This window comes from Colletotrichum higginsianum, chromosome 8 (genome assembly GCF_001672515.1).
Source record: "Colletotrichum higginsianum IMI 349063 chromosome 8, whole genome shotgun sequence".
In the NCBI taxonomy this organism is placed as follows: Eukaryota; Fungi; Ascomycota; class Sordariomycetes; order Glomerellales; family Glomerellaceae; genus Colletotrichum; species Colletotrichum higginsianum.
In genome coordinates, this window is record NC_030960.1 from 3,442,243 (window position 1) to 3,467,821 (window position 25,579).

General features: G+C 56.7%; 8 protein-coding genes across 8 annotated transcripts; 4 read left to right on the forward strand and 4 right to left on the reverse strand.

Annotated features, from left to right (window-relative positions):
- Positions 1 to 642: 642 nt before the first annotated feature.
- On the reverse strand, positions 643 to 2,835 carry CH63R_11989 (Fungal specific transcription factor; the record flags this gene model as incomplete). The annotated part of the gene is made up of 4 exons (XM_018306963.1): positions 643 to 1,355; positions 1,418 to 2,502; positions 2,554 to 2,645; positions 2,725 to 2,835. 4 exons carry the CDS (start codon positions 2,833 to 2,835, stop codon positions 643 to 645), a joined length of 2,001 nt encoding a protein of 666 aa, XP_018153804.1.
- A 605-nt stretch (positions 2,836 to 3,440) lies between these two features.
- On the reverse strand, positions 3,441 to 4,478 carry CH63R_11990 (uncharacterized protein; the record flags this gene model as incomplete). Its single annotated transcript, XM_018306964.1, has 3 exons — positions 3,441 to 3,974; positions 4,033 to 4,268; positions 4,328 to 4,478. The coding sequence occupies 3 exons, from the start codon at positions 4,476 to 4,478 to the stop codon at positions 3,441 to 3,443; spliced, it is 921 nt and encodes a 306-aa protein (XP_018153805.1).
- Positions 4,479 to 5,013: 535 nt separating this feature from the next.
- On the forward strand, positions 5,014 to 9,804 carry CH63R_11991 (Structural maintenance of chromosomes protein; the record flags this gene model as incomplete). Its single annotated transcript, XM_018306965.1, has 3 exons — positions 5,014 to 6,060; positions 6,112 to 9,492; positions 9,553 to 9,804. 3 exons carry the CDS (start codon positions 5,014 to 5,016, stop codon positions 9,802 to 9,804), a joined length of 4,680 nt encoding a protein of 1,559 aa, XP_018153806.1.
- Positions 9,805 to 11,046: 1,242 nt separating this feature from the next.
- On the forward strand, positions 11,047 to 17,334 carry CH63R_11992 (Oxoglutarate iron-dependent oxygenase; the record flags this gene model as incomplete). The annotated part of the gene is made up of 4 exons (XM_018306966.1): positions 11,047 to 11,265; positions 11,325 to 11,465; positions 11,512 to 15,058; positions 15,581 to 17,334. 4 exons carry the CDS (start codon positions 11,047 to 11,049, stop codon positions 17,332 to 17,334), a joined length of 5,661 nt encoding a protein of 1,886 aa, XP_018153807.1.
- Positions 17,335 to 17,732: 398 nt separating this feature from the next.
- Positions 17,733 to 18,333, reverse strand: CH63R_11993 (uncharacterized protein; the record flags this gene model as incomplete). The annotated part of the gene is made up of 4 exons (XM_018306967.1): positions 17,733 to 17,792; positions 17,853 to 17,900; positions 17,972 to 18,173; positions 18,290 to 18,333. The coding sequence occupies 4 exons, from the start codon at positions 18,331 to 18,333 to the stop codon at positions 17,733 to 17,735; spliced, it is 354 nt and encodes a 117-aa protein (XP_018153808.1).
- A 1,642-nt stretch (positions 18,334 to 19,975) lies between these two features.
- Positions 19,976 to 21,033, forward strand: CH63R_11994 (uncharacterized protein; the record flags this gene model as incomplete). The annotated part of the gene is made up of 2 exons (XM_018306968.1): positions 19,976 to 20,204; positions 20,396 to 21,033. The coding sequence occupies 2 exons, from the start codon at positions 19,976 to 19,978 to the stop codon at positions 21,031 to 21,033; spliced, it is 867 nt and encodes a 288-aa protein (XP_018153809.1).
- A 3,157-nt stretch (positions 21,034 to 24,190) lies between these two features.
- Positions 24,191 to 24,912, forward strand: CH63R_11995 (uncharacterized protein; the record flags this gene model as incomplete). Its single annotated transcript, XM_018306969.1, has 3 exons — positions 24,191 to 24,404; positions 24,486 to 24,550; positions 24,631 to 24,912. 3 exons carry the CDS (start codon positions 24,191 to 24,193, stop codon positions 24,910 to 24,912), a joined length of 561 nt encoding a protein of 186 aa, XP_018153810.1.
- A 349-nt stretch (positions 24,913 to 25,261) lies between these two features.
- CH63R_11996 (uncharacterized protein) lies at positions 25,262 to 25,574 on the reverse strand (the record flags this gene model as incomplete). The annotated part of the gene is made up of 2 exons (XM_018306970.1): positions 25,262 to 25,369; positions 25,452 to 25,574. 2 exons carry the CDS (start codon positions 25,572 to 25,574, stop codon positions 25,262 to 25,264), a joined length of 231 nt encoding a protein of 76 aa, XP_018153811.1.
- Positions 25,575 to 25,579: the final 5 nt, after the last annotated feature.

Here is a 25,579-nt window from a genome sequence, read left to right on the forward strand (position 1 = left end):
GGTGAGAGATTGATAAATGCTATTGCTCTCGCAGCTCATGATGGGGCTGAGAATTTGCTCGACGTACGAATGGAGCGTAGGTTGACATAACTCCAGGAACAAAGGTGACAAGAGGGCCCAGCGAGGAACATGAACCTGTCCCATCACATTTCTCTCGATTTCCCTTCTTCTGAGAATTCGCTTGATGGGCGAGTCTAGCCTTCAGCAGCAAACGATGTGATGCTGATCATGATGGGCGAAGTACCTCGGCTTCGCGTGATGAGAAGGTGCCGACCCATATCAATACACCCAGGGGCAGGGCGGTGTGTAACGATGATCCAGCTGTACTCTACCAGACATCCGGATGAGGCGGATTATAAACCTGGTCGGGCTGGATCCTGATGTGGTAGACTTGTGGACCTCGTGGCGAGCGCCTGGAGTCAGGAACCCTTACTATATCTCGCTGTGTCAATTAAGCCGACTTCGCTCATTTGACGACGCGCTGGTCCATAGATCAGGGGGGCACTCTCTTCTTGGTACGCGCATGAGCGCATCACCGACGTTGGCGAACCGTCCCGAACCTGTATCTACATTCATCGGAAGAGGTTGTCAACAAGACGTCGGAGTCCTCCACGTTCGATGTCTCCGTCACAAGACTCGTCCTCAGCTGGCAAAGTGATCCCATTCGCCCCAGTTCAGCGGAAGCCCGATGTCTAGGTTAGCTTCCAGCGCATTGTCCACCGCCGGCAAGTTGAAACTCGGGTCGAAATGGCCAAACACGTCCAGATGCGGCATAGCATCGACGGCCGAGAAATCAATGGCGTCCAGCGGCGGGAAGTCGGTCGTCGAGGCCGTTACTGCCGGCACTGCTGCGGCCTGCGATACTGCATCCGGCGCTGCAGCCACAGAGGCAACCTCCTCGGTCCTTGCGGTCGTGGGAACGTCCGTGATGGACGACGTCGCAAGTGGCCCTGCTGCTCCCTGGGCAATCGAGTTGGCCGCCCGCTCCATCTCTCTCAGGATGCGCTCACCCAGCCCGGCGACCACCCTCGCGCTCCAGTACACGTCGCCGAAGCGTTTCATCAGCTCCGAGTTGGACTTGAAGGCACTGCGGGCGCGGGCCCGAAACATGGGCAGCGCGCTGTGCCGCATCTTCCTGTATTCGACGCTCAGCGCGAGGGAGAGGGCGTAGGGGACGAGAGGCACGGGGCTCAGGTGATCCCGACGGATGGCTGAAGATATGCGCTCGGCAGCCAGGGAGCGACGGGCGTTTGCCGAAGCAGGTGGGATGGACGAGGCGTACTGCGCTGGCGGGCCAGGCCTAGACAGACGGCACGATAGGATGATGACGGCGTGGTAAAAGACTTCGATGGTCGCTGCGAGGGTTATCAGAGATGCCGAATCGGCATGAACAAAAGCATCAGAAGGTCTGACGTACCGAGGAGCGGCGTGGAAACCTGCAAGGCCTCGGCTTCCAGAATCATAGGCTCCAGCACCGGCAGGTCAATAAACGGCTTGCTTTCAAGAGACTGGGCGATGACGCCTGGCCTGTACAGCTCAATTACCTTGTCCAGCCACTGCACAACCGACAAAAAGAGTCGGAGGCACGGCGCTTGCCTACGAAAGCAGTCATCGAGACCGGGCCCGATGTCTCCCTCGTGCAGGACGCAGGGTCTTCCGTACGATGCGGCGTTGATACGGTCGAGAGCCCACACGGCACAAAACAGTGTATCTAGCGTATCGTCACTGGAGTGGAAAAGATGCAAGCCGAGGGTCTGAGAGTGGTGGGCTGCCCTGGCACCCAGTCGAGCGGGCAAATCCGCCTCGTCGGCGCTCGAAGGTTGAACGTATAGCGACAGCATGCAAAGGGCGCGAATATGCACTGTCCGGTCCGAAATCAGGCTCGTCTCCAGGATGGTTTGGACGGACCCCGACAGCATCTGCGAGAAGTCTTGGTAAGACAGCTTCTTGTTGCCATGGTTGGCGAGGCGCAGATGGCTCTTCATCTCAGGGTCGGCGGCAGCTGCCAGAGAGACGACCTGGCGCATGACAATGGCGGCTGGAGAATCGCCATCATCCAAGACGTCTTCCGGGACCAGTGCGAAGATGGGGTGAATCTTCTCTCGATACACCCTGTGCAGGTGTCTGAAATCCTTCTCTGGCGGCACGCACTTGAGGCAAGTCTCCTTGACGAAGGGCAGCAACACCTTGTCGATCATGGCTGGTGGGCGCGACACGACGCTGGCAGTCGACTGGGCGGATGTCGCGTTCACGGACGGAAGCCATACACCCACCTCTGCCTTTTGAATAGGGTCCGCCGCCGCCGCCGGATCGGCGGCTTCGGTGAACATGCCCTCAGGGTTGAGGTCGCCCACGAACCGTGTTTGAGGAGTCTGCGCATGATCCGGCTGGCCTGCCGTGGCCGATTCGCGGCGGGAGGGCGATTTGGACAGCGCACCATCATCAGGTGCCGCCGTTGAGTTGCGGTGCTTGGTGGGTGAGCCGGTGGATGAGACCAGGTGTCTTGGACGAGAGTTAGCCTAGATCCAGAATTTGCCTGATTGGGAAACCAACACGTCTTTGGCCGGCGAGGATCCTGCAGGCCCATCATGCGCATTTGCGTGCGCGAGCTCTACCGGTGCAACCTCGGCGTGGATGCAACGTTTCTACCGTCCCGAATCAGATACGCGTCTCGGTAGATGGTCGAAACTAGGCTGATAGACGCTCGCGCTACACAAAACCAACCTTCTTTTTGCGACATGATTCACAGGCTTGCTGGACCTGCTTCCGCTTGAGAGGAAGCCCCGAAGCGTCGGAGCCGACAAACTTGACGCCTTTAGCTGAGCCACCGTTCATCTTTCCGAGGCCTGAGTGACTCCGAAAGGAACAAAAGGTAAAGGAGCGATGCGCAAGTGAAGCATAATCACTGCGGGTATCCGTCTCTGGGGGTGAATCGAGAGTGAGCTGAGACGATTCGGGTGTGTAAGGCGCTGAATGGCAGGCGAAGGATTCCCCCACCCCGCGCAGGTGTGACTCGTCCCAGGCTTAGTCATCCGCCCAATTTCTCGGTGTATCCTCGGTGTGGCCTTCCCACCTTTCTCACCTCCCTTTACCTCTCTCTCTCTCTCTCTCTCTCTCTCTCTCTGCGACTCTCTCACTTCTTCACCATAGCGACCGATCCTGGCGCACCTGGCTCGGCTTGTTCGCTCAGTTCAATTTGTCAATGTTTAGCCTTGACACAGATCAAGTAACGCGGGCTAGATTTGATGGACCCATAGACTTTTTACTGTTGTTCTCACTCCTGCTCATCTGACCGCTTCTCCAAGTTGGTCGGGTGAGCGGGCTGAGCTTCAGCTTACCCCCTGATTTCATGAACACAACCCAGTCCAAACGCCAACGCTATGCCAAACTCACGATTTTACCACCTCAAAATTTGAGGCACGTCACCTTTTCAACACGCGTTACGCCGCTCGGCCACCCAAGCCGCTCTTGACGCCTTCCAGCACCACTCCCCATCTGCCTCCCAGGTTCTTGTCCTTGACGGCCTCGCTCAGCCGGCCTGTGACAAGCTTTCGCATGAGCAACGTGTCCCTTGCTCGCTTCAGCTTCTTGCCGTCTCCTTCGGACAGATATTCCTCGAACCACGTTTCCTCCGTCGCGTCAAAGGGCAGGCCCACAAGCTCCGTGGCGCGGGCGGCGGTCTCCTCGTTGGCAGGGGCGCCAATCACTGTCGAGATCAGCTGGCGGAAGAGCTGCGCTCTCACGGCGTCGGCATGCGTCCTGGAGAAGTACAGCGCCTCGGTGACGCTGGTGCGCGCCATGGCATCGAATAGCAGCTCCATGGCCGCAGAAGTCTTGAGGATGGGCTGGACCGTGTGGAAGTACGACAGAGGCAAGGTGTAGTCGCCGTCGGGCGCACGGCGTACAAGTGCCGTCATGATCTCGTCGGCGAAGTCGGTGGTAAGCGAGGGATGCGCGATGTATTCGAGTGCTTTCTGTTGCGAGGACCTTCATTAGTGGACGGGAAACCTTGGCAGGCACAGGCAGACTAACCTCGAACTGCTCGTGGTCCAGCAGCCACAGACCCTTCATGAAAATCTGGTAGTTCTTGGGGACGCCCGACGTGACTGCAAACTTGGACGACGCCTGAGCTCTGGTTTGGCTCGTGTCGAAGTCAAGCAGAATGTAGTAGAAGATGGAGAGCCGGTGGTGCGTCGAGATGGTGGTTTCGCAGAGGTGCTGGTGTAGTGTTCGCAGGGCGTTCTCGGATTTGGGAGGGTATGTCTTGGCTTTAATAGTCCTGCGTCAGTCGATCCATTGAGACCATTTGCAGTCTCACAGTACGCACCCTTGGTGAGGCCCAGTGCCTTGAGCACCCGATCAATGAACAGAGCGCCATCGAGACTCTTGCGAGACGTGTCAATCTCCTGGATGGTTTTGCGATCGTAGGGGAACGCTTGCCCTCCGAAAACGTGATCGAAGTTGGTATAGTCGAACATGGTGAGGTGTTGGCGACGATGCTCTCGACAGGAGTTGGTGGGTGGGTGATGGAGACGACAGAGCGTAATCTTGGGTGTTTTCTGTTTTGCCGGGATGATGAATGCGACAGGCTGAGTGCTAAGTGCTGCTGGATGGAGCTCCAGCCACACCTCGTTTGTAAAGTGGAAATGCACCAGCCACAGTCGCTGATTGACGAGTCCCCGCAGAGAGAACGCGAGATGTGGGGTCGGGCGGTGTAGCGTGTTTGTTTACAATCGGCCTAATCGGTGACCAACTCAAACAAATCAGAGTGGGGGAGCCAAACAACACAATAATTGCATTTTCCCCTTCGCACCACGACACCACCGAAAGAACACCACCAACACCACTTTGCAACGGCGGCCCTGTTGCGGTTGCTGCCTTTCTTCCTTCTTTTGCACTAGGTGTCATTTCACCGATTGACTGAGACCATCTTCATACCTCACTTTATTGCTCGACAACCCCGTTTCTTCCGACTAACCGACACCAAGCATTACCCCCACCCCAACCAGCATAATGTCGACTCGTCCGCGCCGCGCGACGCGCCGCCAGGCCATTGTCGACTCGTCGGATGACGAAGATGAGATCGCAAATGTCACCAAGAGGGAATCGAGTGAGGAAGAGTTCGCCCCAGAGCCATCTAAAAGCCCAGTGCGCCGACCTACACGCGCCCGCAAGAGCGCAGCACCTGCGTCTGCTCCCGCCCCGACAGCGCCGCGCCGTCGCGGTAGACCGAAAAAGAATGTCGACCCTGCCCCGTCGGAAGAACCTACAAAAGTCGAGGCCTCTTCGATCCTCGAGGAGCCTTCGGCCGTGGACGAGCCATCTGTTGCTGAGACGGCTTCGGTGGCAGCAGAGGAACCCTCAGCTATTGAAGAGCCAACGACCCTGGAGGAGCCCACAACCCTCGACGTCGCTCCCTCAATAGAGCCCAGCGAGATCTTTGATCCCGACCAGACAGTCACCAAGACCGAGCTGCCCTCTTCGCCAAGGAAGGCCTCTCCTAGAAAGCCCAGGAAGAGTGTCGCGCCCCGCGCATCCAAGTCCGCAACGCCAGCACCCGTTCCGACGCCCAGGCCGTCCGCTACACCCGATCAGTCCCGGACACGGGACGAGCCTCTGGCCGACATTACTGCCGCCGCGGTCAACGAGCAAAGGCCCCACGCCGATGATACGCAGGCCACCTTCAAGCCCGTCCGCGCCATGGATACCGTTCTGGAGAAGCCGATGGATATTGTGCTCAAGTCGAGGAACCTAACGATTCCTGTCGTCGAGGACACCACCCCGAAGCCTCGCCTTGTCATCTCGTACCTGATCCTTACCAACTTCAAGAGTTACGCAGGGAGACAGGAGGTCGGCCCCTTCCACGGTTCTTTCTCCTCCGTTGTCGGCCCCAACGGTTCTGGAAAGTCCAACGTCATCGACTCTCTCCTCTTTGTGTTCGGTTTCCGCGCCAGCAAGATGCGTCAGGGCAAGCTCTCTGCTCTCATCCACAACTCGGCGCAGCACCCCAACCTGGACTACTGCGAAGTTTCTGTGCATTTCCGAGAGGTCATGGACCAGGTCAGTACTCCCCAGTCCTCGTTGTAGAGACAATTGCTAACAAAGTCGCAGCCTGGTGGCGGTCACGAGGTGATTCCCGATTCCGACCTCATCATTTCTCGCAAAGCCTTCAAGAACAACTCGAGCTCGTACTACATCAACGGCAAGACCTCCAACTTCACCACCGTCACCACCCTCCTCCGCGACCGCGGCATCGATCTCGACCACAAGCGTTTCCTCATCTTGCAGGGTGAGGTCGAGTCCATTGCCCAGATGAAGGCCAAGGCAGCCAACGAGCACGACGACGGTCTCCTCGAATACCTAGAGGATATCATCGGCACTTCCAAGTACAAGGCACCGATCGAGGAGTCGGCGGCCGAGGTCGAAACACTCAACGAGGTCTGCATGGAGAAGAGCGGCCGTGTACAGCACGTTGAGAAGGAAAAGAACAGCCTCGAAGACAAGAAGAACAAGGCGCTGTCATACATTCGCGACGAGAACGAGCTCACAGTCAAGAAGTCAGCTCTCTACCAGCTCTACATCGGCGAGTGCAACGACAATGTGGCCGTCACTGAGGAGGCGATCAGCCAAATGCAGGCCCAGCTGGACGACGAGCTGGAGAAGCACCACGGTAGCGAAAAGATCATCAAGGAACTTCAGAAGTCGTACTCTCGCGGCAGCAAGGAATTCGAGGCGCAAGCAAAAGAGACTGAGGCTCTTGTCAAGGAGATGGCCAAGTTCGAACAAGAGCGCGTCAAGTTCGACGAGAAGAAGAAGTTCCTCAACGACAAGCAGAAGAAGTTGGAAAAGACCATTGCCAACGCCGAGAAGTCGGCCGTCGAAGCCGACGAGACCATCGCCCAATGCGCCGAGGAGATCGAGGATCGCGCCAAAGAGATTGCTTCGCTCGAAATTCGAGTGCAGGAAGAGGAGGCCGAGCTCACAACCATTCGTGAGAGTCTCAAGGGCAAGACACAAAAGTTCTCGGACCAGATTGCAATCAAGCAAAAGTCCCTGGAGCCCTGGAAGGAGAAGATCAACCAGAAGCAGTCGGCGATCGCTGTCGCACAGAGCGAAATGAACATTCTCGAGGAGAAGGCCAACGCCGGTGCAGTCGCCATATCCGAGACCGAGGCCAAAATCGCCGCCATTGAGGACGCGAGAACAGCCAAGGCGGAGGAGCTGAAGGGGTGCCAGGCCGAGAAGGCCAAGCTGGAGGAGGAGGCGAAGGAAGTCGAACAGGAGTTGTCTCGCTTCAACGCCCACGAGCCCAAAATCCGCGCCAAGGTGTCCAACGCCCGGCAGAAGGCCGACGAGGCTCGCTCTAGTCTATCTAAGACACAGACTCAGGGCAACGTACTCACAGCCCTGATGCGTATGCGCGAGTCTGGTCGTATCGATGGGTTCCACGGAAGGCTGGGCAATCTCGGCGCGATTGAGCAGAAGTACGACGTGGCAATCTCGACGGCGTGCGGTGCTCTCGACAACTTCGTCACCGACACGGTCGAGGCTGGTCAGCAGTGCATCGAATATCTCCGCAAGACCAATCTCGGCCGTGGCAACTTCATGTGCTTGGACAAGCTCAGGGTACGAGACATGAAGGAGATCCAGACACCAGAGAACGCGCCCCGTCTGTTCGACCTTGTCACCCCCAAGGAAGAGAGATTTCGGCCTGCCTTTTACCACGCTCTCCAGGACACCCTGGTGGCGAAGGATCTCGCCCAAGCCAACAGAATCGCCTACGGTGCCAAGAGATGGCGTGTTGTCACACTGGCCGGTGAGCTTATCGACAAGTCCGGTACGATGTCCGGTGGTGGCTCAACCGTCAAGAGAGGCCTCATGTCATCAAAGCTTGTTGCCGAGACGTCCAAGGAGCAAGTCTCCAAGCTCGAGGAGGACCGTGACGTGCTGGAAGAGAAGTACCAGGACTTCCAGGAACAGCAGCGAGAGCTCGAGACGAGGCTGCGCGAGCTCAACGAGCAGATCCCCGCGCTCGACACCAAGATGCAGAAGATCACTCTGGAAATTGAGAGCGCCGCTCGCAACCTCGCCGACGCGCATCGCCGCATCAAGGAGTTGAGCAAGGAGCACCAGCCGTCGGCTTCGGACGACAAGCGCATCGCAGCCCTTCGCAAGGAGATCGCCAAGCTCGAGAAGGAGGTTGAGAAGCTTCACGATGAGACATCCGGGGTCGAGGAAGAGATCAAGGCTCTTCAGGACAAGATTATGGAAGTGGGTGGTGAGAGGCTCCGGCTGCAGAGGGCCAACGTCGACTCGCTCAAGGAGGAGATTGTGTCTCAGAACGAGGAAACGTCCAACGCCGAGGTCCGCAAGGTCAAGGCCGAGAAGCAGAAGACGAAACTCGAGAGGGATCACGCCAAGGCGTCCAAAGAGGTCGAGGCAGCGATTCACGACCTCGAGAAGCTCGACCACGAGATCGAGAACCAGGGCGAGAAGGCTGAGTCCCTCCAGAACCAGGTTGAAGAAGCCGAGGAGGGCTTGGCGGCGAAGAAGCGCGAGCTGTCGTCACTCAAGGCCGAGCTCGATGAGAAGACGACGGAGCTGAACGCCACGCGCGCCATTGAGATCGAGATGCGCAACAAGCTCGAAGAGAACCAAAAGGTTCTGGGCGAGAACCAGAAGAGACTCATGTACTGGAACGACAAGCTATCGAAGCTGACGCTCCAAAACATCGAGGATCTCACCGGCGTGTCCCAACCCGCTCCCAAAGCTACTCCGGCACCAGCAGCAGCACCAAGGCCTGCAACTGCCGAGGGAGAAGGAGACGAAGAGGGCGAGGGCGACAGGACCATTACGCAGGATGCCGTCGATGGCGGAGACAAGTCCCAGCAATCCGGAGAGGACGACGACGAGGAGGACGATGACGAAGAGTCGGATCGGCCGGAGCGGCCCTCCAGTCAGCCTCAAGAGCTGCCCGTGTACACACCTGACGAACTTGCCGACATGAGCAAGGAGAAGCTCAAGGGAGAGATCGCGGCGTTGGAGGAGAAGACACAGAACGTCAACGTCGACCTTGGTGTCCTCGCCGAGTACCGCCGGCGTGTCGAGGAGCACGCCGCGCGGTCATCGGACCTGCAAAGCGCTGTCAGCCAACGCGACACAGCCAAGAAGCGCTGCGACGAGCTCCGGCGCCTGCGTCTAGAGGGTTTCATGGAGGGCTTCAGCATTATCTCGCTGCGGCTGAAGGAGATGTACCAAATGATCACGATGGGTGGCAACGCCGAGCTCGAACTGGTCGATTCCCTGGACCCCTTCAGCGAGGGTATCCTATTCAGCGTCATGCCGCCCAAGAAGTCATGGAAGAACATCAGCAACCTGTCTGGTGGTGAGAAGACGCTCAGCAGTCTGGCGCTTGTCTTTGCTCTGCACCACTACAAGCCGACGCCTCTGTATGTCATGGACGAGATTGACGCCGCCTTGGATTTCAGAAACGTAAGTCATGCCGATCTCCTCATTATCGCCACCACGTCCGTGCTAATCTTGGGTCTACAGGTCTCGATTGTCGCCAACTACATCAAGGAGCGCACCAAGAACGCACAGTTCATTGTCATCTCACTCCGAAACAACATGTTTGAGCTGGCCGCCCGGCTTGTCGGTGTTTACAAGGTCAACCACATGACGAAGAGTGTGACGATTGAGAACCAAGATTACATTGTGAGGAGGGGTCAGCAAGGCGGTCAGCAGAGCCAGAGCCAGCAGACCCAGTCTCAGACGGCCACGCAGCAGACGACAATGGTGCGGTGAGGTCCTACATGAGGCGGATGAGGCGGTAGTGTAACGAATGATGGCTGCTTCTTTTTCCTTACGCGCGTCGGATCTTGGCTGGGTCTCTGTTTATTGTATGTCATAGATATCATGACTGTACGAGGGGTAAGGGGGCGCTGGATCCAAAGTAATCATGTCAAATGGGAGGCTTCTTGGCTTTTTTGTTTTCCGTCAATTTGTTACGCGTCTTGTAAAATGAGAATATTCCTCGTCTCATGGTATCGTCTCTCTCGCGTGTGTGATCTTGTTCAACCTCGCTTCCTGGACCTGTTCCTGGGCCTAGTGTGCGTGATCTTGTATACAAGCGCACACACATCTAGGTGGTCGCTCCATGTGTCCTGTCTGACAAGAGGGGTGGCGCGCTGAGGTTTTGGGCGCATCTCGCCTGACCCGAAGAGACGAGTCGAGTAAGTACCTTGTGGCGTGGGTTAGCGGTAACGTGCTGAGAAGGACGAGGCTGTCTCCCTCTCACAAGCTGGCGTTGGAGGAGATGACTGTGATGGCTGAAACGAGAGCTCTAGACATGGGGGCGGGGCATTCGGGACCGAGCGAGGGCTTCCAGATGGATATCGACGATGGATCATCGCACATACACCGCGTCTGCGGCTGAGCGCTGACAGGTTGGTACCTGCATGATCTATCTTGGAGGACGCACGGTGGCGGTCTCGGGTGGCCGCATGAGAGAGCTGGGCATGTGCGACGTCGAACCCCGTGTCCCCCCGGACTGGCTGAGGTTGGAGGTGAGACAGAGACACGATCTATCTGGTATGGTGCTCGCCAAGAATGGACCTTGGTAAGAGACCCGGTGATGGGGAAGACGATACCCAGTGCCGCGGATATCGACGGATGGTGATTCCCATCGATGCCTTGGGTAGTGTTCGGGGACATGTCACGACTTGATAGATGTCTCGGGGGGGGAGGGGGGTTGTGAGCTCTTTTCGGAATGTCGGCAACGATGAGTAACGTGAGATGTCGTTAGTCTGTAATCAAGCCAGGCCCGTCGTCCTCTTGTATAAAGCTCTCTCTCGGTTGATGATAGGGGCCGTAGAGTGAAGAGACCTCCTCGACCAAGACCCAACGGCCGACGAAAGCAGTCCCCGCCGAATCATTCCTTTGCGGCTTTCGGTCTCTCTCTCTCTCTTTCTATCTCTTTCTCTCTCTCTTTACCTCACATCTGCCGTTCGTTACCGGTCATCACTTAACAACGCTCGTTCCACTACAATGTACTTCGCCCCGTTTCTCGCTCTCCTCGTGGCCGGCGCGGCGCTGGCCGCGGCCGAGGGCTGCCACGGCGATAACCTCCTCCGGGCTATGGAGCGCCACAACGGAACGGCGTACTGCTCCTCGCTCCTGAGGCCCTCTGGCACCGGCACGGTGTTGTCGCCGCGTCTCCCGTCCGACGTGCCGTCGACGTATGCCCCTAGCCTCGTCTCGTCTGCTGTAAGTGGTGTCCGTGGTGCCTATGATAAGTGTGTGGTCAAGGGGTTGCTGACGGGTAGGTAATGGCAGTGTTCTTGTCTCCTGGGTCACAACTCGACGTCAAAGGCACCGTGTCTCTCCGCTTCGGCGACGGCGACGGCGACTTCGACTTCGACTATCTGTTCCTCGAGAGGTGGAGGAGGTGGAGGCTCGGGTACCACGTCTTCGCCGACCGGCGCTGTATCAGACACTCTCACCCTGTCCAAGGCGTCCCGCACCGGTTTCGACGGCGGATACACGTACTCGATCCCCGGAGCCGGGCTGTCCACTTCCACGGGCCCGACGTGCGGGCGAGACTGGGCGACGACGACGGTGCAGGTGACCGAGACCATGGTCAGCACAGTCTATGTCTACAGCTCCGGTGCTTCGATCAGCAGCGATAGTAGCAGTACAGGCGCGTCGACATCGAGCTTCTCGTTCCCGAGCGACGGGGACAGCGGTGGTCGACCGGCGCCGCCGACGGGGTCGCCCGGGACGGCTTCGGCGTGGGTCTCCACTTTTACCGTGGGCGACTCGATCTTTGTCAGCACCGTCTCGGGGGTACCTTCGGACTCGCTGGTGGTTCGGCCGCCGGGGCCGACAACCTGGACCGTAAACGGGACGACAGTTACCATACCAGGGGCTCCAATTCCGACGACTTCCGGGAAGGCGAGCAGCTTGACAAGCACCCAAGCAGACGTCGCGTCTTCGTGGACTCTCTCCTGGATCTTAACCAAACCCGCCAACGAAAGCAGAATCACTTCTTCCCCTTTGACTTCTTCCTCTGCGCTACCAGACACTCCCGTGGTAAGCACCGTCACGAGCGACGTGGGCGGCGTGGGTTCGACCTGGATCGTCACCGTGGGCGTCACGAGCGGCCCGGTCCCATTTCCCAACACGACCTCGGCCCTTCAGTCCTCGGAGGCTGCGTCGGCGGCCATCAGCGTCGTCACGAGCATCATCAGCGGGGCCGCGGTGACGTGGACCCTCATCGGGGGGTCGACCGTCACCGGACCCGTTGACTCGGTGACGCTTACTTCGGCCGAGGCCGCCCCGTCGGGGCCAGTGTCTGGTGGGTTCACCGTCATCACAAGCATCGTAGGAGGCGTCGAGTCGACTTGGACGTTGATAGACGGCTCGGCAATCAGTCCCTCATCAAGTGGGACGATGAGCGCACCGGCCTCTCCCACGGCTTCTTCCCTCAAGACGGCCAGCGGTACTTTCAGCGTCATCACGAGTGTCTTTGGCGGCGTCGGTTCGACATGGACGATGATCGGAGGGTCGACTTTTACTGGCTCGTCCATTACGCCGACTACATCTCCACCGCCTACCGCCTCTTTTCCTGTCTCGGCCTCTCTCGTCACGAGCTTCATCGACGGGGTCGTTTCGACGTGGACCGTCATCGGGGGTTCGACTGTTTCTAGGGTCCTCAGCGAGACGACGTCTACTCCGGAGCAGAGCGCGGCGGTCTCAGTCATTACAAGCGTCTTCGGCGGCGTCGGGTCTACGTGGACTCTTGTTGGCGGGTCTACCGTCACAGACTCTTCTAGTACATCAGATACGGTAACCCCTACGTTACCTCCAGGAGCCTCTATTGTCACCAGTATCATTGGGGGTATTGCCTCCTCATGGACGGTAATAGGGGGCTCGACCGTGTTTGCATCAACGAGTTCGGCTTTTGCAACTCTATCCGCAACTCCAACCTTGCCTCCTGGCGCTTCCGTCGTCACTAGCATCGTGGGTGGCATTGCCTCTTCATGGACAGTCATCGGAGGTTCGACCATCTTTGAATCAACCAACCCTACCCAGTCAACTCCCACTTTGCCTCCCGGTGCCTCCATCGTCACTAGCATCGTTGACGGTATGGTCTCGTCGTGGACTGTTATCGGAGGGTCCACTATCTTCGTATCAGCAAGTTCCGCGTTGGCAACTCCCACCCTGCCTCCTGGAGCCACCGTCATCACCAGCGTTATTGGGGGCGTCGCTTCTTCTTGGACGGTGATAGGGGGCTCGACCATCTTCGGGTCCGCCAGCCCGACAGACGCTGCCGGAGCCACGGTCATAACCAGCGTTGTCGGGGGCGTCGCCTCATCGTGGACCGTCATCGGAGGCTCGACCATCTTCGGGTCCGCAAACAACACCGCGGGAGTCTCTCCCGTTGCCTCTCCTACCCCTAGCGTCTTCACGAGCCTCGTCGACGGGGTTGCCTCGACGTGGACCGTCATTGGCGGTTCAACCATCTTCGGCACTCTGACGCAGCCTTCAACGAGCACAGGAAACACGTCGACGACCCCTCCGTCTTTGTCTACTTCTTCTTCTTCTTCATCTTCTTCTTCCTTTTCCCCCTCCTCCGCCACGACGAGCAGCTCGGCAACTCCGACCTCAGGCTACGACTCAGCCTTCACCGGCATCTCCGTCATCGTGGCCCGCAACGGCAGCACATGCTACGTCCTGCCGACCCCCATCGCGTCGCTCCACGAGTCTCTCCTGAACGTCACGGACCGCGAGCCGCCGTCCATCGACGCCTTCTACCTCGACCCGGCCACGAACTCGGTCAAGTATCTCCGCCTGAGGGACGGCAACGCCAACCCGGTTCTCGTCGACGTCTCCGACCCCTCCAGGCTGGCCATCATCGACGGGGCCGGTAACGTGCTCTCCATCGACAGGGAGGGCCTGCACTTCACCTCGGCGAACTGCTCGCCCAAGATCGACGTCTTCATATCCGGCTTCTTCGAGCAGCTGGCCGTGCTGTCGGGTCAGTCCTGCAGGGATACCGATGAGGTACCCGTCAACGGCACGGGCGGACCGTCGTCCTCTATCTCCGTTTCCAAGCGCGAAGTGCCGCTGGACGCGAGACAGGAGCGGTCTTTTGACGTGGTCCTCCACCTTCGAGACCAGTGCGGCGATCTCGTCCGCCCCGACCTGCCCGTTTCCGTCTCCCTGGGCGACACAGAGTGTGTCGTCCTTCCCGGCGCGGCGGGAGACTTCGTTGCGAGCTGCGCGTTCCCCGGCGGCGAGAGCAACTCGATGGAGTGCGAGACGTCCGTCCAGCAGACGCTGGACCACCTCACCCAGGGCTCCCTCGCCGGAATGTGTCCGTCGTTCGCGTCCGTATGGAGCCTGCTTTCCCGGGAACTAGACCGCGTAGTCAACTTTGACACTCTTCTCCGACCCTTCATCGACGCCGGGCTAGACCTCGGCTCCGATGCCGGTCGGGGTCTTCGCTCCATCATCGACGGCTTCATGAGGTTGTACGATTTCTCGACCTCGGCCTTCCAGAACTCCACCTCGGACACAGGTGCCGGCGCCAGCTCGCGGTTGGAAGACGTGATCGAGGAATATGGCGTGGCGGCCATCCGGACGGACGTCTGCCGTTCCCTCGTCTCGTCCGAGACGCTGGCCCTTACCTTCACTGCGGGCGCTTCCACGGCTCCCGTCTCCCTGGCCAACATCTCCGCCGTGCCGTCGCCGCGGCCCGAGTACGAACGCACCGTCACGGATCCGACGGCCCTCGCGTGCTGCCCGAACGCGAGCCGGTGCGTGGTTCGCGACGGGCAGGAGTTCTACCCGCCCGAGGCGTCGATCCAGGGGTCCGACTGCCTCTGCGGCACGACGCTCGAGGGCCGCGGCGTCGGCTTCCGGACGGGGCGATGCGTCGGGTACAACCAGTGCAACGCAACCTCGCCGTGCGCCGGCGGCGCCGTGTGCCTCGTCGGCAGCTGTTGCGGGTTCAGCGTCTGCGTGAACGGGACCGAGTGCTCTGCGCCGGCGGTCGGTAGGAGGTGGGCCTCCCTGTTCGGGTCAGAGACGTCCGGCGGCATGTTTTGATTTGAGACTCGAGAAGTTGTCAGGTGATGTCTGCGGTGGCATGTCTGCGGTTGGTTCTAAGAAGTAAGTGGTGCTTTTGCAGCAACGTTTGACTAACCGGGTTGTCTTCTGCTTTTCTATCCCTAGTTGACTTTTGTTTTAAGTGTACTTAGTCTGAGTTGTCAGTGATATAACACACTGAGCAACTTTCCAGCCAAAGCCTAAAAGAACCTATGTATGAGGCGTTTGCTGTCCGAACAACTTGTTGAAGAAGTCACACAATTGTGCTAAAGAGTGCTAACCGTGACACTGTTCTCATCGTGCTGATACTTCGTCTAGAACTGGTATAGGAATAAATGCAAACATCAGTAGTTGTTTTAAAGTAGAAACTGAAACACCTGCTTACATGATATGATGACCTCTCCCCGATTCAAAGTCCGTTGGCATGCAGCTTTGTGGAGTCAGCCGGCAAGTTCAGCAACCAATCCAGGGGGGGGCAATGAGAACCTCGCCTCTGCATCTACAAGCAAGGATGTCATTATCACCGCGTCAAGATCTCTCGGATTCGATCCCAACAACCCACCACAAGCTCACAGAATGGCAGAGTTGAAGCCAACGACGGCGGCTCTTCCGATGGAGTTGCAGCTCATGATCATGCGGGAGCTGGCAGACGCCCACAATTCCCCAACCTCCCGACGTCGCGGCATCGCGTCTTACGCCTGCGTCTCCAAAGACTGGCAGGCCTTCTTCGAGCGCCTGACCTTCAAGCACCTCATCGTACGTCCAAACGCTCTTCCGTCATTCAGGCAGGTCACTCTCGATCCGCGACGACAGAGCTTGGTGAGGCACGTTTGGCTACGGATCGAGAAGCCCCGACCCGACGGGGAGGATGGCCTCGTAGCTCTAGACGATGGCTGGTCGGGTTCCTGCTCCGTAGAGTCGGCCATCGTGTTGCATCTTCTAACGACGCTTTCCACGTGGACGGCCAGAGGCTCGGGTCGGGGCCTGACGCTGGAGTTGAGCTCCCACACCTACGTTGGCCTCGTGCGGTACGCAGAGTACGCCCCCTCGGACGACCTCGGCCGCTACTCCAAGTACCTCGAGACGGGATCTCTCGGGGCATACGACGGGCTCGAAAAGTTTGGCCACACGAGTCCCAAATGGCACGACGAGGTGGCCTCGTCCGCTTCAAGGCTTGCCGGGGCGACGAGCAACCTCTTTACGTGGGGCACCGTGGAGTTCCGTGCGATCCAGCCCCCCCGCGTCGAGGTAGTCACCAAGCTCCTGATGAGGAGGGCCGGCACCCGGAACATCAAGGCAACGGGCCTCGCGCAAATCATCAAGAGTCTCCCGCGGTTGGAGGAGATTCATTTAGAGAGATGGCGCATCGGGCGCGCGACGCAAGAGAAGAGGTGGCTCAAGGGTGAGTCCCCGTCTTCACATGAGGAGAAGTCTCACTTGATTGCATTGCTTTCGTTTTTGAATGCTGATTACAGTTTCGCACGCACTGCAGATTTCGCTGATCATCTCGAACATGGTTTACCTCCGTCGGTGAAGAAACTCGCAGTCTTCCACGAGGAGATTGATGCGCCGCACTACGCGTATAGCCTCCCATTCCGGGCACCCAGGGAGGAACTGGACGCGTTCCTGGCCAGGAGAACCCTCCATGTAGAATGCTTGTCCCTCTGCTTCGTCACGGAAGCGGAGAGCTTCTTCCGCCACGTGCTGCAAGCAACAAAGGTGAACTTGGGAAGCGAAACCGACGGGCCCGCCCGTGCAAATTACACAGAACCCGTCCCATTTCGAAGCCTAAAGCTCTTAACCTTAACCTCGACTTGTTTCGTCCCCAAAGAGGGTCCCTACTGGGAAGTCTATTCTTGGCAACGGAGTGTGGACGAGGTGCTCTTGTCAGCTGCTGTCGCAATGGCCGGGATACCCACGCTACAGCTGCTGGAAATATGGAGTGGCAGGGATGGCCACGCCAGCATCTTCCGCTACAAAGTCAACAGCAACAACAACTCTGCCAACATTGTTTGGAGCAGCACGCAAGACATTGGGGTGATGAGCTCGGACGTGATCGAGGCCTGGAGGACGACTGCGACGCTTTCCGGAGGGCGGCGCGAGCTCAAGGCCGAAGTTGTTCGGCTTCCGCGGGGAGAGTTCGAATACCACGGTTCAGTTTTGCCGTATTTGGATTCTCAGGGGTGGATCGTGGATCCTGTCTCCGCCGCACAAATCGTCTGAGAGGTTGGTCTTAGCAAATGTTGAGGTGGATCATTATTGATCTCTGCCGGAGTGCTCTCTAAACCGATTAAAAGACTGAGCACAGAGATGTAATGCTCGTCAGTGGCAACGCAGGTATCTGTCCCCAGTTGCCAGTATAGTTGAAAGGTTGCTCTAGAATCGAGGAAATGGAATACAGAGAGCTCAAGGCTTTGTTTTTTCTTCTTTTTGTAAATTGGGGCTTTGTCTAAATTGGACAATCCCACAAGCTCCGTCGCAGCTGAGGAAGGCTTGTGACAACATCCAGAGACCAAGTTTCGCCAAAATCAATGGTTTTCATTTATGTACAGGATACTGGCTATTAACAACTACTTCTCCCACGATTCATGCGCATTGCAAACGCCTTCCGCATCAGCGCTCTAGGAGTTGCTGCCCTCAGACTGAGGGGCACCGCAGTACTTGGTGCAGTAGTGGTTGAGCTATGGCACGCCAGTGTTAGTCTTTCTATAAAACTCGTCGTGATATGGTTGCGAACTTACCTCGTCACCACCAATGTGCCAGCCTGCAGATACGCAAGCGTCTCCCTCCTGGAGGCCAAGTCAGTCGGAGTATTGCAAAAAAGGGAGAAGGGGGAGAGGGGGTGGGGTCATAGACGCACCATCTTGCAGTCTGGGCACTGATCCCATTGCTTGTTGCCGGTGTTGCGCCTTCTGTAGTAGTCGCAGGCGCATCTGGTCGCTTCGGGCATAATCTCGTACTTCTTGGACCAGCTGTAGCTGACACTCCAGCCAGTGCCGCCGATGGGCATGCTCTGACGGTTGCGCACGCAGGCGCCAGCGTTGTGAAGCTTGGCCTCGGCGCTGGATCGCAGGGAAAGACAAAAGCGTCAGCAATGGGAGGGTTCGTTTTCGCGCAGAGAGACCAAACACGTTTGGGGCTCGGAGAGCAGAAGAGAGGGGGCGGGGGGGGGACCAACCTGAGGGCAAGGCCGGCGATGAGGGCGGTGGTGCTGAACTTCATCTTGACTGGTGCTTTGCGAAAACGAGACTAGGGGGGCCTGAGAGAAGAGGCGGAGACGGTGGATGACTTCTTGAGAGGGATGGAGCTGATCTGCAATGGAAAGCGAGGTCTGATTAGACGCGTTACTGCCTGGTATATATATACACTTCTCGGCCCATGAAAGAATAGGAAGACGGACGGACGACCTCGAGCCGAGCGTCTCGGTTGACCCATGATGAGATCAGGTCAGGTCCCGCTGCCCAGACTTCCAATGCCCAGACCACCACTTTGGCTTATCGACAGTCACTTGTACGACGTAGATGTCGGTCATGTCCTGTGACGGTGCACTCTGGAGGGGCAATAAACGAAAAGCCAAGCCCGAGCCGGACAAGACCGGGAAAAGAAGTTCCATTGCCCTGGCTTCACCAAAGAGAATCAATTCCAAATGTATCAGACGACACCGCAGACTCTCCTCGTGATGGTTTAGCCCGTCGGGAACTGTTGGTCAGCGTCACGACATCTCCGGCCTAGACCTGAACAACATGACTCGGATTGTACAAACTATCTTACAGGCAGAGCCAAGAGAATAGTGCACGACTAAAAGAGGCAATTGATCGTAGTGAAGGGTCTGTCTCCTTGGCAAATCGGCCCTCGGGTATGTCGGTGTAATTCTGCTGACTGTCAGCCTCACTGAGCAAGATAGTCGGGACACGCTTATTCTTTTAGGGAAGGAGCAAAAGCTGAACGTGGAGATGAAATGACGGCCTGTATGGGCTGTATGAGTCGGGCGACTGTTGGATCCCTTTGTAATGCGGTGTGTTTGGTTACCACTGAGTCGTACAGCTTATATTGCTTTCCCCACAGCAACTGTTGGGTGAATGACTAGCCATAGCCGAAAAGGTGCGTCGCAGGCTCGGACCGGCAATCTATTTGAGTTCTGTGTGGCAAAGCTCACGAGGAGCGTCTAGCCAAGGAGTCTATTAGCTTATAATTAAGCTTAACGAGTCGTTGCCCCCAACTGCTACGCAGTGCCGCGGCTGAGGTTGTAACCCAAGCTGCTACTGCTCGGGGGTTTTGATGCCGAGCCACTATCTCTGCTGCATACACCAGGCAGGCTGCATGAGAGCCTCCCACAACTACCGTTGTCGGGATGTGGGATGGGGGGAAATACCTGGGCATCCCTTCTGAGATGCGGTACGGACTCACATATCGCACGATGAATGGTCGCCAAGTATGCATGTGGCCGGGACCGAGAGTGGGTTTTGTTACTCAACCACCTGGAGGGCCAGCTCGTATCCTTGGGCCATTGCGGACTCGGCCCCCCGGTCAGAAATTGGAGCTCGGCCGGTATGGAGATGACGATAATCCACTTGGCCGTCTTGCAAATGACAGAGGGCCCCAGAGCAATGACTCGGCAAGCTTGATGCTATATCCACCCGGCCCTAGCTTAGCTAAACTCAACTGTACGGACGTGACTTTTGAGCCGGAGTTGACGAAAACGAGAAGACGAGATCAGGTGAACAGGTCAACAGGTCAACATGCGGGAGACTGAGACGAGTTCGTTGGGCCGTCTCGATGGTAGTTAACAGAGGTAGCAATCAATCTATCTTCGCGCCCTCGCATGTTTCGTGAGTATAAAGTCATTGGCAATTCCTGTCCCAGAATGCTGTATTCCTCACCCCTCTCATCACCTCTCATCCTCATCCCTTCCTTCAGTCAAAGAAAGTCCTTGATCCCCCCTCTCAAAATGGCCACTCGCTTCCTCACTCTCTGCCTCGCCACGGCCGCTGCCGCGGCCCCGGCTTTCGTCCCGAGAACCATCAACGGCACCGCCTTCGACGTCGAGCGCGGCCTCCTCCCCGATGAGATTCTCCTCTTCGGTGAGGACCACAGTAAGTCCAAACCCTCCCTGTGGCATCTTCATCTTGTCCACGCTGCCCAAGGGCGTTTTTATGGGGGAGAACCATGTTCCAAAAGGCATGCCCCTTTCCTCCCCCGCAACGCTCTTGGCTGGGGAAAGATGAAAGCGGCCGGAATCTCTCTCTTTGAGATTGTAACAGAAGACTGATCCCTTCCGTCACAGTGGAGGTTGTCCACAAGGATGCTTTCGCCGCCATGCTGGCGACTGAGGGCGTGCTGCACCAACCTCCCAGCGTTGACCACGCCCTCCTGGATTTCGTGGCGCCCTCGGAGGAGGAGCTCAACAAGCTCGAGGCCCGCCAGGCCAGCTGCAGCACGACCACCGCCGTCATCATCGACAGAACCGACAGGTTCTACGACTGGGACCTCCAGATGAGCCCCGTCGTCGTCACCGGCGCCAACCCCGCCACCATCGCCCACTCCTCGACCTACACGGTCACCGACACCATCACCGTCAACGGCGGCTTCAGCCCCACCATCATCACCGGCTACCTCACGGCCAACTTCGGCATCTCCGGCTCCCGCTCCTGGTCCAGCGCCACGGCCATCACCGTCACGGGCACCATCTCAGCCCGCCACACCGGCGTCATGGTCACCAACCCCTTCAAGACCCGCCGCTACGGCCGCGTCATGAGGGGCTGCCTTGGCCGCCAGACCCAGATCGGCACCTTCATGAGCGACGCCTACCAGGAGGGAAGCTTCGGCGGTGTCCGCTGGATCACTGGTACCCTTTCCCACTGCGAGAAGCCCGGCGTGCACCGCCCCCTCACCCGCTGCATGGGCTCCGGCGCCTTCAACTAAGGTGCTTGCGAACATGGAGGCCCCTCGTTTGGGCCGATGAGTGCAAACAAACATTCTTTCAGGCTTGGGGATCAGGGGAACTTCTGGGAACCTTACTCCAGGGTAGGAGGATGAAAGGATGCAAAGTCCAATCTGCTCGTGTCGTCGGACTCGCCATCGGACGACTGCCTGGCTAGCTTTTGGGGACTCAATAGTGTATTATAACTCTACTTGGCTTAATATATCATAATTCGAGTTACCTAACATCACGTTTCTCAGTCTTCAAGTGACACGTTCTGTGAATCCAGCATCCTATCGATGAGTCTCCCTTATTATTGGCACAACCGCGCTGCGACATGGCTTGTATGCAACGAGTCACTTGCAATTTTTACTTCAACTGCTGGTACGAACAGTCTTAATTGTTAGATGCTGATTCCAGCACCGCTCGAATTGCTCCTCCTCATAAGATTGTTAACCATGTGTACACTAGAATGGCTGTCGCTGCGGGGCTCAGGCGGACTTGGTCTACTTTCATTTGACTGCTTTTCAGCCATTCATCCTTAGATTTCCTGCTCGCTTTGTTCCTGGACGACACCGTCCGTTCGGGATGGCCTAGTTGCAGCGTCTCGGTCCTCACCCTCTGGGTCTTTGCGGGCTTCCAGAGGAACTGTGAAGATGTAGAGTCCAAAATTATAATAGAGGTTAAATGAAAGCTGGTTTATGTACTCAGGTCACTTAAAAAGAGATCCTATTGGGCTGGACAACCTGATCTTGTGCCTTGATTTGTTTGGTTGCTCGTTCGTTGCAAGACCATAGACATACCGCTACAAAGTATCCTACTTCCGTCTGTTCAGCTTATACTTAATAAGGCGCATGTGTTGTGTTTGTGGTGGTTTCCCATTAAACATGTAGCCAAAATCATTCCAAGTCTGACGATTAATCTGCTGATGTCCTGCAGATCCATGCTGGACACCAAGTTTCTGTCCTTCACAGTAGACAAGGGTCCTATTAATATGTTTACTAACTCAAGAATCAAAACGCGACCGCAACAACAGACAATCACAAGACGTTATATTCTTAGAGTTAGTATTCCCTAGTGTACTTGGTTCAAGCATAACTACATGCTGCCAACAACGTGCAAATATCCAGCACTAAAAACTGGCAGCTTGATCAAAGGAGAATCTCATTATGTATGAAGATCCCAGAATAGTAAGACTTACTGAGTCAACAAGCACGCCTGTGACAATTTCCCATCGTCAGATATCGATATAGTGTTGTCAAAAAGGGCCTTGGTGGTAGAATGCGTTGCTAACAGATATTACACTGCTCCAAGTGGCATGCAAGTAGTGTCAAAGAGTTCGATCTGATGAGCTCTATAGAAGACGACTCATTCAATGTTTTGCTAGCGAAGGGCAAGTGGCACTGGAGTTGATTGATTATGTGTTGGAGCAAGCGCTGTAGATATGCCAGGTTCCGAGGATGACGATGTGCCCCAGTCCCCTGTACCGGCCTTACCTATTCTGGGAACTGGCGCCATTCCCAATACTAACCAACATCACTCCTTGGTTGTTTACTAATGAAAAAGAATTCATTTGGCCTGAAGTGAAACTAAGATTCGATTTCTCTGCAGTTAACTGTTATTGTTGCAATCATTCCGGATAACAAGACACAACCTGGACACAGATCTGCCAGCCAACTAGCCCAGCCTTGCTCAGGAAGCTCTTGCAGCTTGCATCCAGTTGCTGTTGCGCCACACCTTAATCCTACAACATAGAACCAGTTGGCGGTCCTTGGTCAGAAAGCAACCTTGAATCTTTTAAGGAAGATGTGAGATAAGCCAGCGCCTGTTCCCTGTAGAATCCAAACACGTTCCGTCACCCAGCCGAGAGTTGCCACAACCGGAGAGATGAGTCGAGACAATTGTGGGTAGCGACGACAGGTCTGAACCATTGCAACGGAACTGTTTGACTCTTTTATATAGAAAGACTGGCAACACTAAAAGCCCATGGTCTGACATGCATTACCCACGCTTCCCTTCGCGTACCCTCGATACTCCAGCCCTATTCTTTTACCGGCCAGTCTCCCGCAGCGGGTCCTGCTCCTGTGGTCAGCGCTAACACACCGCCGCCGGGTATCGCCACAGGACCCATACGACTTAATCTGTTTTGACCCCATCTGCGTTCCAAGGAGGCCTATCGGATCCCTGCGGGACCTCTATATGCAGCTGCCTAGAGGAATTTTCCCCGCAAAACTGCGAGACTTTCGTTCCGTCAACCTCGACTAAGCTGGGGTCTTTCTCGTATCAAGAGTAGTTGAATCCTCCATGCTGAAGAAAGGGAGGGGTTTGCCAAGGTGTGCCTTTTTCATTTGCCGCTGACGATGCCTTCAATGTTCTCGAGCTCGGAAACCACCACTGGCTAAGCAACGGTTAGCCCATACCATGGACTTGCTGAACCAGAGTCCAATACGAGCATTTTCTTCCGGCTTTACACGTCGCAATGAAGCAAGTTGTCGCAGAGATTGCACAGGGCATTGAGCTGCAACAGCGAGGTAGCAAACCACAGTCTCAACAAGACATTTGCGACTTTTTTTTCTTTTTCGGTTGACAAGTTGACACCCCAAACCGAAACTCGACGGGCCTGTGTCTCTAGTGAACATTGACTGTGATGGAAACCAGCGTGGCGGACGGCAACCCCCCCCCCCCCTTTGACAGAGTTTGGAATCCGATCCTACTGTATCGAGGTGGATACTACCCGCACATTAACTTTACTCCTTCTGCCAGGGTCTTGAATCCTTTGGCTGGACGCGAGCACGGTGAGGCTCAGTTAGCCGCTTGGCAGAGTTGTCTCGGGCCCATCGGGAGGATTGGATTCCTGGCAATAGGAGTGTGCCTGCGGTAGAAACTCTAGGTTGCTCTTGATGAACGTTCCATATGGGCAAACAACGCAAGCAACGTCGAGATGATGCCCGGCCGTTCCGTGCCCGAAGGAGTTCCGTGTCCGAGGGAGTTCCTTGGGTATATCAGAAGCCGTGTCTTGACGCATATAAAAGCCTCTTCCTCGCCGCCTCCAGAATCGAGACTATCCTATTCATCTCAGCACCACTCGACTTGACATCTTCCTCCATCTCTTCGATATCTCATCTCTCACCCAGTTTTCAACAACCCGCCCTCCTCAAAATGGTCAACTTCCTCCGCGCCGCCGGCCTCCTGGCCCTCGCCCCCCTCGCCGCCGCTGCCCCGGCCGCCACCGAGTCCAACCTCGACGTGAGAGCAGCGGACGCCGTCCCCTTCTCCTTTGCGAAGTGGGCCGACGACATCATCGCCAACCCCAACGGACAGCACCCCTCCCCCGAGGAGGCGATGGCCCTGGCCTTCAACCAGACCTCGACCGGTTGGTGACAATGTCCCCCTTTTGTGCTGGAAACAGTCCACGCATGACGCAGGAGCTCTAACCGTTGTCCCTTTTCTGTAGATGGCCTCGAGAAGCGTCAGGCTGATGTCAGCTGCGAGTTCAACAGACCCGGCCAATCCGCCTCTGTAAGCACTCTTTCATGACTCTCGCCCTCCAAACACACAACAATGATGAAGTGCCTCCGCTGACGCCCGTTTTCCCTCAGGTCGCCGACGCTGTCTGGTGCATCGATTTCATCGCCCAGCGTGCCAACGTCCAGTGCAGGGCCGTCGTCTCCGGGACCTCCTTCTGCAGACGCGGCCAGGCCCAGATCACCGGCGTGGCATTCGGCGGCAACCCTCCCCGGGACACCTCGAGCCCTTGCGGCAACGTCGCCCGCTCGGCCGGCGCCATCATGGACGCCTGCACGCGCAACGGCCTCGTCTACGGACAGAACAACGCCTGGGGCAACGGCAACATGGCCGTGCACATCCGCTCCCCTTACTGAGCGGGCTGCGGGGAGGAGGAGCTGGGAGCTGATGCATTTTCATGATTCATGTACATAGCAGGTAGTTGAATATGAGTTGGGGTCCAAGGACGTCACCCGCCAGCAGTAACAGAAGTCACCGTGATCCCTTACACAGAGGCTACAGATATAGGGGAGCTGCCGTGCTCAGACACAACTCCACAGCCAATCACAGTTAGTAAGTGTGGTTGTTATTGATGATTATTGCGTCCCCCTTCTGTTCTCCTTGTTAAGTACTTGATGTTTCCACGGTGCAATTGTCATGTGGTTATAGCTTCTCGCTAAGTATGACACTGAAGGTTTCTGTAAATTGCAACCCCAGCTAACAAACTTAAACTTTGGGTGGCACGACGCCGATCATTGACCCTGTGTAGATCGCGCGACTCGCCGTCTCCATGAGACCATGTGTTGTGTGTGAGTGGCCCTGGAATGACCTTGGCTGTTAAATGACTGCAATCTGGCATGCTAATCACCTGGTCAGACAATCATGGTATCATAACATCGTTTCGTGGAAAATTAACCTTAGCAAGTATAATACTATCCGGGAATCGCTTCAACACACACAGTCCCTCCGCCGGCTGTCCGACAACGCTTTTCAGTATGTACCGTTCATCCATATGTTCTGAAAAGAAATGGCCCAGCATTCCTA